The 16,197-nt window shown below is 45.9% G+C and overlaps 1 protein-coding gene across 1 annotated transcript in view; it reads right to left on the bottom strand.

The window, feature by feature from the left end:
- LOC8033351 (organic solute transporter subunit alpha) overlaps positions 1-16,197 on the bottom strand; it is a 35,874-nt gene continuing 19,677 nt past the window's right edge. The window contains exons 7-8 of the mRNA XM_040500736.2: positions 13,102-13,357; positions 1-6,780 (exon numbers count right to left, since the gene is read on the bottom strand). Of these exons, the coding sequence (XP_040356670.1) occupies positions 6,503-6,780; positions 13,102-13,357 (534 nt within the window). The 3' untranslated portion in view covers positions 1-6,502. The remainder of the gene's footprint in view (positions 6,781-13,101; positions 13,358-16,197) is intronic.

The following is a 16,197-nucleotide window of genomic DNA, read 5'->3' as shown; positions in this document are numbered from 1 at the left end:
TATTTTCTTTCTGTTGTATAGCAAAATTGATGGGGAACTAATGCAATTTTCTTTCTTCTCTCCTATGGCCAGGGCCCCGTGCGAGCTCGTTTCTGTGGCGTCCCAAGACTCTGCATTGCACGTGCATTCACGACAATGGGTGGCTAGGTGTCCTGTTGTCGAGCTTTTAAGATTATTTGCATGTTCCCGTGTTCTTTCGTTGATGCACTGTCCCGTTTCTCCAATGTAGCGACGGCCGCATGTTAAGGGAATGTTGCAGATCACTTCCACATCAGACGGGGCGTATTTCGTCCTATGATTTGTGCCACATACATTTTTCACGTTGCCTCGTGCCTGGTTCGCCCTGCGGCACATAGAATAGGCTATATTCGGTGCCGAGCACACCACTTGTACATCTTATTGGCTTGCAATCTTTTTTAATTTGTGGGTGATACCATGAATACAAGGGACTACTGCAAAAGGTTTTCGTGTTTTTTTCTGTGCTGCGGGGTCATGACCGACTTTTGTCTTTTTGACTTGACAACGACAGGACACTTAGCCGCTTACTGTCGTGAATGCAAGTGCAAGGCCAAGCTCAATCAAGTCACCCCCTAGGACACCACAGAAACAAGCTCGCGCAAGAGATGTTGGAGGCCCTGACCACAGAGGAGAAGAAAGAAAATTGCATTAGTTACCCATCAGTTTTGCTTTATGACAGAAAGAAAATATTCCTGCAAGGCTACAGCCCTTTTAATAATTATAAATACAAGAAGGAGGCAAAGTTGTAAAACAAAAACAAGGAAAAAAAACTAGTTGAGAAAGTTGTTTATCAATAAAAAAGTTGGTAGCCCAGTGGTTGTTCACACATTTTTCTGTCTCTTCTCATCTGTATGAATGTTCCTGTAACTGTATGTTCAGCTGGTTCTTCCCAATGTATAACAAACTAGCTCAGTTCATCCCCGTCTTAAGGGGAGACCTTGGTCTTGATCATTTCTCTGTCGTCTCTCATCTAATTTATATTAAATTCTCACGCCGAGTATAGTTTATTGTGCTAAGCATAAATGTAAGCTCACTGTTTTCCTATCTATTATAGTTTTTGAGAAAATCTCGACTCTATCAGATGTTTTTGCCCAACTTTTCTACAATGCCTCCCTTAACACGGTAGGGACTGCAACAAAACCATTCTTATGATTTTAGCGCCATTCTAAAAAATTAGTAATTCAAGTCTGCCAACTAGAAAGTTTCGTTTTCTAGAGATATTAGTTTCACTGATCACAAAAAAACAAGTTCTCAGGGAACAGGAAAAGCTTTTCAAAATGTGCCTGTAAACAGCCCAAGCCTGAAGCCTTGAATCGATGTAACTATATAAATGTGCGCTTTTCGACTGTAGTAATTAGAAATATGGTGTCTGCCACTTATAAACCGAGAAAAAAAGAATTTGAAAAAAAAACAAATGTTTTCATTTTTTTTTCTTTGGGATTTTTTTTTTTCATTTAAAGAGTTGTTTTTTAAAAAGTATACTCTTATCAGTTTGTAGAACTCCTAAGAGATCCTGTCTGAAAGTGGCATTTCTGTAACTAAAATATTTTTCCCCAAATAAAGTATCTAAAAAATATTATTCCGGCTTGCAATTTGGGTTACTAGTTCAGATGTGGCTACTAATGCATCGAATCAATTTTGAGGCAACTCGGTGACTGTTGAAATTTCGCCAAACTAACCAACTTTTTTAAACGGCGTCAATAACTCGCCAAACACCGATGGGCATCGACCGCCGGCCAATGCTGCTGGCCCAAACAAGAGACGATCCCCGCCTCGGTTTGCGTCAATCGCGGAGCCGCCGTCTTGAACGCGGCTCCCTCGAAAATATTGTTGTGGGAACTTTGAGAGGAAAGACATGTGGGAAACAATGGAAGGCAGGAAAAAGACACACGTGAGGTGCAGAGGGGAAAAAGGTGGCTGTACCACATTTTCCGGCTCATAGGCTGCACCGCCCGGGCTTTCGCGTTTCTACGCCTGCACACGCTCTCTCTACGGGCACAATTCCTCGAAAGAAAGCTTGAGAAACGTCCTCACGGTTGTTGCCAGTTTCCCGAGGCCTTTCTGAAATCACGGGAGAGGCTTTTCCAGTCACCACAAATGTTGAGAAAGTCTGCAATGGAGCAAAAGGGTGTTGCCCGAGATTCTCGACGCAAGTACCTTGGCGGGGCCAAGACCCCGTTGGCAATTGTGCTCGCTCTACACTACGCAACAAAATGGTGGCACACGCGAGATAATCGGGGAGTGTCAATACTCTGACCGTAGCTGATTGAGGGGCTCTACTCCGAGTGTTTCTCGTACAACACAAATGTGGCCGCTTGCCTTTGTTCTTAAAATTGCTATGAAAACTGCCACACGGTGCCCGTGTTCATCGCTCACGTGTCCCGTGCTTAATAGTTTCTATTAGACAACTTCTCGGCCCGATGAACAAACTTAATTTTGTTTTGAGTTGGCATGTGCTGTCTAAAGAGTACACGATAAACAGCATTTTTGAGGGATAAATGAACTTACACAAAACATTTCACAAATGTTTCATGTGTGGCATACCTGCTTACGATCAGTAGGCCTATGTAGAGGAAATCATCAAATATCTGCTGTGTATGTGTAGCCATTCATATGGCAAAGCATAATTTTATTTTGCATCCTATGTAGATGAATTCCTGATACTTCATACAAAATTTGCGGTTTCCTGGAGTCTGAAATAATGAGTCTATTGCATTTGTAAGATTGTGCCTCCGAACCTTAAAAACAGGTGGCGTGGAAAGATGACCCAAATAACCTGGATACTAATCTGGCGCCCATTCGTGCGTGGCCAAGACATCTCTCGTCCGAACAGTCGTGCGCAAGTGCTTTTTGTATGAGGAATTCCGGGGTTGTGTGGCCTATGAGAACCCGAAAACGTGCCACTTTGTGAGCAAACTCCACAGTGGGAACAGCGGAGTCATGAACAATTTTCTTCCTTCACCTGATGCAGAAACACGCGAGAGGTCTGGCTGAGTTTTAAAAGACAAACTCGTAGAAAGGTTTCGACCTTGCGAAGCCAGACGTCCCTTGCATCGTCCAGAACTCGAGCCACAATATGTGCAACGTTGGTACCATGTCGGCACATGCTGGCATTACGTCGGCACACCCTTGCATTCTACTTCGGAACACGCGCAATTAGGGTCAGGAATGAAAGAACCATGCCTCGTCTTTGCAGAGAGAAAATTTTCGTGGCCCTCTGGGAGTTTGGTTGCAAGATTTCGCACCAAAGACGCCCTTTTGAGAAGTTCTTTGTATGATGATTATCTAGGACTGAAGATATACAGTTTGATCTCTCTATACAAATTTGTTAAAAGCTCAGGAGTCTGAGAATAGATTTTGAAGGAACCCTTGATACTAGAAAGATTCCATCTCTTGCGAACAAGGATTGTTTAACACCAACAGCCACCGCCACACTTTTAGACTGTACAATCAACTTACATGCCTGGTACGTTTGACCTCTACGAGTTCTTTGGCGTGGCACACTCACGTGTTGGACGTGAGAAGAACATTATGCCGCCGCCGTATTAAGGTAGCCCTATTAAAGCGTTAACCGAAAATGCTGAGAAAGTTTAAACTTCCGAGGTTAGTTTGAATGAGTCATGGCAGACAACAGGGCGGGCTTTGTCTATTTTCTCCTTGGCAGAGTCAAATAAAGACGAAGTGGGAACAGACGAGCTCAGAGATGGAACGAGTGTCTAGATTTCTGGACGTCTACATTCTAAAAATAGTCGAAATCGTCCTCAAAGACCATCCTCCCGTAAGTGGCGGGAGGAATAAATAGCTGTGTGGCGAGGAGCAAGGACTGGCCCGAGGCCGACTGATTGTTCTACAAAGACGAAGTTTAGAGGTCGCAGGAGGATCAACTCGATTGTGCATTGACGAGTTCTCGAGGATTGAAACGCAAAGGCCGAGAATCTGCGACGACTCTTTGGGCGAGCTCTTCTGTCGGGCAAGGCGGCATTAAGATTAGTCCGTCCTCCGAAGACTGCTTTAAATGCTGCAGCCGAAAGAGATGCAAAGCAGCCGCAGTGTCAGCCTTACAAAATCCAATGAAAGGAACCGCGAGGACTCATTTCCTCAATGAACGGACAAAACATCCTCTCCAATTTCGAGGTACAGCTCTGCGGGAAGCATCCATTCGAAGCTCGGAAAAGCGTGTCAGGTTTTTGTTTTTCGCATTAGACAGAGGGGTACAGTAGTACATTCTTACCAAAGGTCTCGCAGATTCTCGGCGTATTGTGCGCCGAGTCGATGTGCTTGGAGTTACGTCGCGTGCAGAGAACGGCTTGCGGGGAGTGCAGGTCTACGAAGGAACGGCGTGTTCGACGTGCAGCCGCCGCTGAAGCGGCGTTTGTTCCATGCTTTACAAATGTGCATGTTCATGTTACAAATGTGCACGCTATTCACAGACTCGTACCACGTTCGAACGCCGCGGAGCGGCCAGCTACAAAACACCCGCGCGAACGCAAAAGAATCGAAAGCGACTTCTCAACAAATAACGAGCATGTATGCGAAGCACCGCAACAGACTTCACTGCAAAACGACACCCTTGCTAAGCTTTGTTCTGCTAATTCGTCGCTAACTAACCTAACTAGCGGGCTAAAAGCTTTAGACCGTCGACTGGGCTACGGGACATCCTCACGTGACGATGAATGGCTGGACTGGCAATAAACCCCGCAATAAAAACTCCAGCAGCATCTTTTTTTTTTTTTGGCAATGCCACAACCTTTTGCTGGTTGTGACCTGGTGTACCTACAGCGAGTCTAAGCTACCTAGATCGACCTCTGCTGTTGCTCCATTTGATCGCGTGTAGCTGGTTTTGAAGCGGACCAATCAGAAGCTAGACCCCGTTTTCCCAAGACGAGTCAGCGATGAGACGCCGAATCGTCGAAAAAAAGGGTGTTCTCTGTACAAACTTCCATTTTGGCCCCTCTTCTCTATGCTTTGCTTGGACGTGCAATCGACAAGAAAATTTTGGACACGGGAAAACAGGACGCTGGAAGCAGCTTGAAAGCAAAACCAAACGAAACGCCGCAGCACCTGGCACGATTTGAGTCGTCTGCAACCAGCCAAAAAATCGCCGCTGTTGCCAGCACGTTTGCAGCCGTCGCGGAAAGACAGCAAGGAATGGGGCGTGGGCGTCGCGAAAGAATACAAAAGCCGGCGGAATGTCGGAGTCGCATGGGAAAGCAGAAAGAGCCATGAAAGAAACAAACGAAACGAAAGACCTTCAACGCTTCACAAAAAGGCACAGTCGCAGCCGGAGGTTTGAAGATACAAGAAACGGTTTCCACGCCGGGAAAAGCGAAACTCATCCGGCGGAAACCACCGCCTGTCGGAAGCCCAGAAAAACCGCCCGCGATAATTTACCAGAAAGAAGTCCCACGCGTCCCGCCACGCCCGGCGTCGACTTGCCCATGCCACATTGTCGAGGCCAGCGTGGCTTCTACACTGCTCTGCGGCCCCCCGCACTGCTTTGAGAGCACGTGGCTTTGTCTTGTACTCCGTTTGCAAACGTTCCCGTGCAAAGAAGATGCAAAAGAGCCGCACGCTTGCACAAGTAGCTTCGACAGCGAAAGAGCACAGCAGAAATCACGCTAGCCTGGGCGTGGCATGTGAAACTTGCCGCCGAGTGTAGTTAGAGGCAAATGAGCGTTTGCACCACCGGAGAGTACCATGTAGTGGACTCCGCAAGGAGTTTGGGTCCAAGGAACGAGCCCTCCAGCACCGGCGAAAGAGTGGTGTCGTGAATGGCGGTCGGTTGGCAAAAGGGAATGCCTCAATGTGAACAGTTCCTTGCGATCAAATTTATGTGGTACAACTGCTTTGACAAAAAATGAACGCATAGAAATGGAACAAAGGTGCACTTGACAATTTTTTTGTGCATTCGAAATGCAGGTTTAATTGGTGGCACGTGTGTGAAACAATTTTTGAACTTTGACCCTTGTCATTCAGTAGAGCCTCTCTCAATGAAATAGCGATGGCCGATATAAATTCAGTTGCGAGCGAAACTTTGTTATAGTGAAGATTCATTATAGTGAAACTTAATTATGTTAAAATATAATGAAACTTCGTTATATTGAATGTTAATTATAATTAAACCTTATTATAAAGTGAATTATAGTGAAACTTTATTTTAGTGAGATTTTATTATAATGGGCCTTTGCAGTAGTATAAAAATTAAGTGGGGGATATTTATGAAAAGTTTGTTATCAGGAAACCTTCACTATTGTAAAGTTCTATCAAGGCTTTAGTGTAGCCAGTTAATATAATTATATCTTTCAGTGTGGCACAAGCTATTCTGTTTCTTACCCTACCTGCGTGAGCCGAAAGGTTTGCAGCATTTCAAATAAATAAATAAATAAATAAGACCACCGTTCACATCACCACTCTCTCCCAATCCGAGGGCCCAAGTCAAGCGACTTGGCTTGGCTTGGAACGAACCGTCGGCCAAGCGGGGAGGTCAGTATGCGAATGCAGCCAGGTATCGGCTAGCGGCCTGGTGTGCATTGGCCTGCGGTCGAGGCAGCGAGGCAGCAGACGATCTTGGCCGGCCGTCGCCGCAAGCCGTGGCCGTAGCCACGGTCGACGCCGGCTGCAGCCGAGTCGTGGAGTTGACCTGCACCGCGCCGTGTGGTAGTGTGTTGGTGGCGGTGGTGCCAGGCTGCGGGTGCAGGAAGAAGTAGCGCGACACCGTTGACACCATGAACCCTTGGCCCATCAGCATGGCACTGCTGAGGTCTGTGGCAGGAAAGTAAGAAAGGGCACCGCAGGTCGGTCAGGACGGCGTTTCGGGACTCGAGTGCCGCAAAATGCTTTGCACAAATCGTAGCCTTTTATATGGGGAGGGGGAGTTCTCGACGCCAGAGCTGGCCACCACAACTGGGAGAAATAGAACAACAGAACACGGCAGAAAGAGGACAGAGGTTGGTGGTAAGCTCGAGGATCTGCCGGCACTCTCCGAAACTCTCCTCTTTCTCTTCTTTGTTTATTTGCAAAAAAAAGAAAGTTGTCTTTCTTTTTGCAATTACCCTTTCAGTTTTGATCTAGCTTCTTTTCCCAGTTCCTCAGTACATTCTCATACTTCCACAAAGAGGGGACGGGAAGCAGCCAGTCGTTCATAGTTTTGTTTCTCATCCAAAATACAAAAAAGAGAAGAGCAGTAGTTCGCTTTGCGACACCAGTGTGGCGCTTCTTTCGAGATGCTTTCCCTTTCGCCTACCACTCCTCCTACCTCTTTTACCGTGACCTGGTTGTCTATTATCCTAGCGCCAAAAGCACAGGCTTTCCCCTATACAGGAGGCTATGCACAAACACACTAAAAGATGGCGGGACACTGATCATCTCTACTGTAGTAGGCTGGATCGGGAGTATGTTGGTAGCGCCACCAGCGGCCGTTGCTGGACACCAGGCAATGGACGCGAGTCTATAGGTGAAACACGAAAGTAGGAATGTTGAAGCTTCTACGCAGTGTTGGAAGGCGAGTATTTTGTGATGTGCTGCGATCATCATGTCGGGTGTTTGCAGATTGAATCGCTATTTGTCAAGCATTTGAATGCTGCTTGAAAAAATAAAATGTGCCGGAGCACCACTGACTATGCCGGCGTCGCTTGCTTCAATTGCTCAATAAGTGACACATTCTACAAATGAACGAGACGCTCCGAGTTTTAGTTTGTCACAAAAGCCCTCACTGCAGTTCAAAGCAAAAGCTTGCAGCAGAAGTACTTTGTACAAGAGCTTGAAACTATGCAAATGTCACCAGTAAAGGCCTCCTAAATTATCATCTGCTAAGCTCTGATGACTTTGAGATCACGAACGACTCCACACTGACGCTCGGCTACTCTCGTCTCATTAAACCGCATCACCGTTTAGGTGCGCCCAACGAAGTCTCGAGCCTCTACCCTCAACCCTGAAACATGACTGGTATTCTAACGCTTTTGATGTTGGTGCCCAGAATATTAACGGTCGTTCCCAGAAAACACGATAGATGTTTCATCGTGAAGAACATCCTACTAAGGTAAGATATTTCAGTTTTTCCCATTTTTCCCATAGAGTCTCATGCATTAGCTGGTGTCATGCAATGGCTGCCGGTGGTGCCGCCCGACCCCGGCAAGACAAGTCACGATCCGCAATCAGGCCCACTACGTCGAATCTCGTTAATTCAAACTCGAGGGGGATCAAAAATTTGTTTGAATAATGCAAAGTTCGAATTGCCGGGAGTTTCCTACCATAGAGGCGCATAGGATGGGACCTGCATGTTAGTTTGAATTATCCGAAAGTTTGAATTAATAAGAGTCTACCGTACAATAGAGATCAGTGGCGCTGCATTCCCTCGTAGCTGCCTACGACAAGATAACACAGTGGCACACTGGTGCCTCCTGTTGGAACCCTAGACACACTTTCAATCTGCGTGTTGTAGTACCCCAAATCATTGCTTACCCCACCTTTTGGGCAAAACATTGATTTCCAAAAAAACATGGCCATTGCCTACCCCCAGAAATGGTCCGCACACCCCGTGATCCGCGAACATCCATTCTCCTCGAGTGTCGCAGAGCCGTAGGACATACGCGATAAAGAAAAAATGAAGCAGAGAAAGGAACTTTACTTTTTTTGTCCATTCTCCCCGATTCTACCAGAATGTCGGCAAACGTTTGAAGGAAGGAAAAAGCAGAGGGATAACAAAATGAAACTTTGTTTTGTTGATAAACTAAATTCAATTTATTTGCCCCCCCAAAAAAATTCAAAAATCCCTAACACAGGCAGTAAGTTAACCCTGAATCACGGGGTCAGTGAACACCTAATCTCCGGGAATTCGACCGCAGAACATAAGATTAAAGGAGACTGATAGGCGAGGCAAAGGGAATATATAACAGAACCACAGAATGATGATTTCTCTCGTTCATAACTGAAAAAAACTTCGACTACTCTTTTCGTTCTTAGGATTACTTCCGAGCCTGGAACATTGCGGTTTCGAAACGTGCTTTCACAGAACCAACGTTCGCGCCGCGCAAAATTTTGATTGATGTTGCCTGGCGGTGTTCGTCGCAGGTGTGCAAACGACATCCTCCACGACGGGAAAACATTGTTTCCTGGGCTGACTAATTCGAGCTTCGAGTTCAGCACATCTCCCACGTAGCCGTGCTGGATCTGCGCGGCAAGATGGGCGTTCCTTTTGGCCTTTTCTAAACTTCTCCCGCTTACCTGCCGAGATGTCGCCCACCCCACTTTTAAGAATTTTAGGTGGGCAAGACCTCGAGATGCTATGGCGCACGTTTCTACGATTTCTTGTGCATCATTCTTTTGTCACGAGCTCGAAATAATTTTGACAATGTTCCGAGCGACTATTTTTTGCAGATGGCAAGTGTGCAGGTTTGATGTCGCAAACACTGTAAAACCTTCGGCCAAGCTACGTGCGGGTTGGAAATGTTCCCCGATTACGCGACAGTTGGCTCCAGCGTGCCCTTCCGTCGGAAATGAGGGAACACGATGCACTTACCGTTATGTCCCGAGAGATAGCGCACATTTAAGCAAAAGCAAATCGGGTGAAAAAATGGAGTGAGCTAACTCTCGGTGTGCGATCAAAAAAAAGTGTAAAAGAAAGCTAAATTCCGATTTTATGACCTGCGAAACTTGTGATTGCAGGTATGGACCAAAGACGACTGTCCTTCCCAGTCGGCAATGTTCGCGTATCCTCCGCTGTGACTACGTAACACCATTTCTGCTGAGGTCATCATTTGGCCAGGACGTATCGTCCTGGCTGTTGGTGGGGAGAACAAAAAGAAGGATTTGTTTCGTCTTTTTGGTTGGGCCAGGTTGTTGCCACCCTGACGTGCGCAACCTGGGCAGCGGACCGTACTGTTTGATTTTTTGTGTTTTTTTGTGTCCTTTTCTGTCTTTGTGTTCAGACTACCGCAAAATTCAGAGATAATGCCCGCTCATAATTTGAGGATATAAAACTGGGGATGGGCACTCCTTAGGTCAAAGATATGTAAAAATATGTCTTTTGTATATTTTCTGAATGTTACAAAATTGAGGGGTGGGTGCTTATTACGGAATGGGCAGATGCTCGGTATTTTACATCATACTAAAGAGGTAGCTTGTCAGTAAATTTTCCGATAATTCCGAGGCTTGTCCTGTCCCCCTTTTGCCCATCTCGGTTTTTGTTCATAGAACAATGTATGCTGACCAGATAAGCAGAACATTTGGAAAAACGAGGAAAGGGAAGAACTTGTGGTCAGAAACAAACGCGGAGACGGAAAGGGAAACAGCAAATTGAGAAAAGTCAGCAGGGTACGGCAGTGGTGGCCAAAAAGAAATAAAGGATAGGACCTCGCAAAAGCCTCAAAGTAGTGGCCGACTTTTTGCTAAGATACAGCTTCTGCTGGGCACGATCTTGTAGCCAAAGTCAAATTTGGGGGTTATACGTGCCAAACCCACGAAGGGCATCTGGCATGCCCACTGATGCCTATAGTAACAGGCTGGATCGCGGGTTGAGGCTTGTTTTGCTGGGTCAGGCAGCACCACCGGGGGCCATTGCTTGACACCAGCAAATGCATAGAACCCTATGAGAAAAACGTGAAAAAGTGATTTCTCTCATTCATATTGCCGCACGCCAAGTAGGCAGCGCGGCCGTAGCCTAACGGTTATCGCGCTTGCCTCCCACGCGAATGGCCAGGGTTCGATTCCTGGCCACGGCTACACATTTTTGTTTACACTGTAATGTGATGTACTGGTGAATTCGAGAACCGTCTAGCTGATTCGAGGTTAGAATGTTCTACGCGTCGAACCTTCTACATCGAATGCTCCAGAAGCCAACGCGTGTACAAAAGCGGCTCCGCCTGGCAAGCAGGATTCAGTTTCGCCCCAGCGTTCGACTGTGCTGCTACGCCGACTTCGACGCCCGCGACGCTCTGTTATTATCTTTGTACCCTTTTAGTTTTGGCACAAGTTCGCCACATTAAACGTTTATTTCTTTCTGTTTATTTATTGCTCTTTTGGTCACCACCCGTGACAATATTATATTTTGGCTGACCAACTTCAACGAAGATTTCTAGGAATTGTGTTTGTGTTGTAATGTCAATACTTCTTGCACTAAAGATCTAGGGTAAAAAAAACTCTTCTATCCTCCGTCGAGTCCTTCCCCCCTCCTCCCTCCCCCTCCTTCTCCCTTCCCCTTCCCTTCCCTCCCCCCTCCCCCAAGAAAGATAGACAATTCGGTCAGGATGACCTTACTCTTTTACTGTTCGGCTCCATCTCGTTCACAAAGACTCGCGCTCTCGATCCCCCTCGTCTTCTTCATCTTCCATTTGTAACACCATCACCAGCCAGTGGAAGGCATGCCGTCATGTAGGCAGCCAGAAAAGTTTGCTTCTATGTTTACTTTTATGTTTTTATTTACAAAGGATTTAGATAGTGTTTGAGGCATCGCACGGTGCACATGACACCTTGGTTGCGATTGTTTTTGTTTCTATCGCTTCTACTTATAGTTCTGGTCATTAATCTTGAGAAAAGATCGCTGGAAGTCAGTGGAACCCCGCTAAGGTCCATCAATGGTAACAGACGACAGAGATCGGCACAGTGTTTGTGTAATTCAATTAGCTTCTCAACAGTTATTCACAACTGCAAATTCTGGCCTACTTGACCTGCAAAACCTCATAATAGTTTCTTTATAAAATGCATCACAGGATCTTCGAAAAGTTAATTTTTATTCATTCCTCCCATAGACTTGCACGTATTGCCTGGTGTCAAACAATGGCCGCTGGTGGTGCTCCCATCGGGCTACCGATCCGCGATCCAGCCTACTACAAAAGAGATAAGTGAGCATGCCCTAGTGGAGAACTGAGGATTAATTTTGACCACCTTGTTTCTTTGTTTTTTCATGCGACGAAAATTCTGATTCTGCTGCAACTTCTCCGGAACGAACCCCTGTTAGGCAGTGGCACCTTGGCCGGGATTCAAACCAGCTTGCTGGGAATCCGTAGGACGGCGCCTTGCCTTGAAGCGGCAAACAGCACACACTCGTAGTGAAACGCAAGTTCCCACTCCGAGTCTTCCAAAGTATCACTTGCAAGGTCATTACCTAGTATTCTCTAGCATTATTTTTCAAGAAAATGCTGGTGACATGCATTGTATCCAGGAAGAGTAAAACTAAGAAGTAAATGAACAATTGCTTCTTGTGGCAAAACAAACGAACCTAACAGGGTGCCTTCTGTTGTCTTCCTCTTTCTCTTTTACTTCAAAAAGAAAAACATTGGCAGCATGCACTGCATCAAGAAAAACTAACACAGAAAAGCAACTGGACAACTTCAATGTGCAACAGTAAAACAAACACACTCAACAGTGCGCCTGCTCTCGTCTTCCACTAATCTGTTATTCTGTTATCGTTTTATTCCCTCTTTTCTCAATCTTTCTCGTCCTATCCCCTTTAATTCTCATTCTATCTCCCGTTTTCCCTACTCTAATTTCTCTGTCTCATTCCATTTCCTCTCTTCCTTATTCTATCTTTTTCCTTGTTCCATCTGCTTTCCTTCTCTTCTTCATTCTATCTCGTCTCACTCTTGGTCCATCTCCTCTTTCGTGTTCTATCCCATTTTCTTCTCTTTGTTCCTTATTCTGCCTTCTCTTTCTTATCCTATCTCTTCTTTCTTCTTCCACCCCCTTTCATTCACATGCTACCTATCTCATCTCTCCCTCATTCTATGCTCCCTTTCTCATTCCATCCCCTCCTTCTCAATCCACTTTTTCTTTGTCGTTCCATCCCCTCTTTGTCGCCCTATCCCATTTTCTCCTTTTTCGTTCCACCTCGTCCCTTTTTTTGTTTATCTTCTCTCTCTCCTTCCCCATCCCTTTCCTTCTCATCCTATCTCCTCTTTCTCGTTCTATCCCCTTCCTTTCTCATTCTATCTCTTCTTGCATTCCGTTTCCTTTCCTTCTCATCCTACTTTCTCTCTCTCACTCTAACCCTTCTTTCATTCCATGCATTTTCTCTCTCGTTCTACGTCCTCTTTCTCTTCCCACCAACTCTGTTACCCCCCTCAAAAAAGAGGCGGGAGGGGGACTCACAGACGCCCGTGACGACGGAGGCCACGGGGGGCACGCAGGGCAGCACGCCCGTGAGCCCGGCGGCCTTGAAGGCCACCAGTTGCAGCCGGGTCAGGGTGAAGTGCAGGTGGAGCAGGGTGAACTTGCGCCGCAGCAGCAGCTGCTGGGGCAGCGGCCGCGAGGCCAGCTTCACAAAGATCACAAAGCCGTACGTGCCCAGCAGGAACGAGCCCGCCTGCAGCAGCATCAGGTACGGCGACGCATTCGTCGCCTCCATCTGTGCCGGGGGGGGGGGGGGGGTGCCACCTGAGGCCAAGACGCACGTGGCGCGCCGGAGAAACGCCCAACTCCGCACGAGCTTACTAATCCTAGAAGCCTGACTTGGGCCTAATACAGACTTGTTCTGGGCAGTTAGTGCCAGAACCCTTTTCCTTGGCATTTTTACGGCTCTTTGGCTCGCCACATAATCGTCAGAGTGCCAGACTTGAGCCAAAGAAGCCACGTATGAACTGAAGAACCTGCAGCGAAGTCCAAAACTCGGCACTTCTTTGACAACTTAGGCCAGACGTTGTCGCATGAAAACCGAATTAAAAGTTAAGCAATTCTGGCATTCATTTGGCAATTTAGGCCCAAAGATGCCAGACGAATGCCAAACTACTAGCAGTGAAGTCTAACTTTAGCACTTTTTTGGTGAATTATACATCCAGACTCTGGTCAAAGAGGTCATGTTTACCCCTACCTTGGTTTCTCCGGGCTTTGTAAGTCCCTAATCCCCAGACGAAAACCTAATTTTGGCCCCCAAAGAACTGAGCTACCAAATATACAGGGTGCTTTTTTTTAGGCTTTACAGATTTGTTTTAAAAAAGCTGCACAACATAGACTAATGTGGTCTTTGTAAACGAGTTGCATGGCCAGGCAGACTAATCATCACGATGAGTCAGATAATTAACTAAAATTTGTTCACTCATTCTTTTTTAATAGGTAAAGATAAACATATGGCTCTAACTAGAAACTTGCGGAGCATCATTGAAAATGACTAAATCAGTTAACTATACTATTGAAAGCTTTGGAGCGCACGGGAAGTGCATCGTGGTTACATTTGGAAATACCCTTTTTTTTTCTGTACAGTAGACGTACGAGTGGGCAACTTGCCGTATACAGGGCAATCTCAATAATTTAAACCCTCTTATTTCAAACTCACAAATAACTAACACGCAGGTCTCATACGAGTCCCATGACTAAAAACCATTTAAACTCCACATTATTCAAACAACTTTTCGGTCCCCCTCGAATTTGATTTAACGAGATTCCACTGCAATTTAATTTGGCATACTTTGGGCAACAACATTTAACCAGCGTTTAAAAATAATCAACGAAGGCACTTGATATTTGAAGATGTTTGGAACAATATTCATTTTTACTTTCACCTGACTAGCAGCACAGCTTTTCTTTCTGCCTCACTGAAAAGCCTCACCCACCTCCGTCCTGTCTTCTACACTGAGAATTATGGCCACCCTTCTTTTTGCCGCACTAGGAAACCGTTGAAAACTACCCTCCCCCTCAACTGTTGAAAACATACATGCTGTTTTCAAACATTAAAAGGCCCTCTCCCGCCTGAAAATAGTGATCGTAGATCTTCGCGCTTTGTGCAATTTTACATACTTTTAATTACCTTGCCAAATTATTAAACTAAAATAACCAAGATTTCGTTAGGAAATTAACTCAAGAAGCTCAAATTCTGATAGACACATTTTAGTTTCACCGCTCGACAAAATCCGCGACCTAACAGGATGCCTACCACAGCCACCAATCTAAATGTCCCGCCTTTTGCGGTTAACCTCCTGATCAACATTGAGCCACTCTCGGACCCTCCGTCCCGCCAATAGGCGGAACTGCGGGAAGGGAAGCAACGTATAGAAGACGAGGAGGACAGAGGAAGAACCGTCCTAAGGAGACGGCATCCTGATTCTGTTACCTCAAGGCTCGTCGATCGAACGAGTTGCAATACGGGAATTTCCAGAGGCATTTCGCATGCCTCATTCTTCAAATCGCGAGCCTAAATTTCGGGGACACTTCCACGAGGAGGTTCTGGTACCTGTTACAAAGTTTCTATATGAAACTAACAGCCCCCATTTTCGGCTGGAGAAACCTTTTAACCATATTGCGCGAGATTTAAAAAATAATTCCAAACGACTATGGCACTAACATTGCAATTCACCAGAACAATTTTTTTCCCAAGGTTTCAATTTCGAGGGATTCCATATGCCTTGACCGATAACCAAACGATGTGTCGACATTGATGCAGCAAAGCAGATCAGGAGCCCACAGAGCTTGTAAACAATAATTAACCTACCCAGGGAGTGTCTGGCTTATAGTTATGCATTGACGGGTGGCTTAGATCCGCTAAAATAGTGCATATTAAACCGGAAAAACATTTAACTCGGGGACGGGGACGGTAAAAACAAAAATGGGAAGACAGAGAAACCACGAGGGCACTCTGAAAAACCCCTGTACTTGAAGGAGTTCCATTTGAGAACTCACGTGCTGATGGGCAGTCACATGGTATTTTTTTTTTAAATCTCGAGCGATAGCGAAAATTAGACGCACGAAGGCTACCTTGATAAATAGGACAGAATGTTTCTCAACACACTCAACAACTTTTACATTGAAGGGTTTGTGAACTAGTTAACATTTAAGGCACTAGCTCATGATTCTATGTTAACTAAACAATTTCATGCGTCACAAAAAAATAAAAATAATTAACACCTTTAACTTGTTCAATGGGACTGTCAACAATTTGTGATTCCAGCAAAACTTGGCGGGAAAACAGTGAAGCAGTCAAAACAGGTCCTTTCGCAACTTCTGCTCGTCCCTTGCGGCTTCCGTGACTGCATGTTGCGGTTCACGCGATGCAACAGTTGGCTGCGAATTTGTCAACCTTGTCGTATCAGCGTGTAGCCCAGGACACCCTGAACGTAACCTATGCAGCTGCGTGAACCAGGTGTTAGGTGTTCATCAACGTTCATTGGCGCTGTAAAAGGACAGTAGGCAGTCCTTCCATCGCTTCCTGGAAGAGGGCTAAGCCTCTGGAGGCACACTTATGCCAGCACAACCGCC

Source organism: Ixodes scapularis, unplaced genomic scaffold (assembly GCF_016920785.2).
Source record: "Ixodes scapularis isolate PalLabHiFi unplaced genomic scaffold, ASM1692078v2 PGA_scaffold6__148_contigs__length_123643588, whole genome shotgun sequence".
Classification (NCBI taxonomy): Eukaryota; Metazoa; Arthropoda; class Arachnida; order Ixodida; family Ixodidae; genus Ixodes; species Ixodes scapularis.
This window is presented reverse-complemented; position numbering and strand designations above follow the sequence as displayed.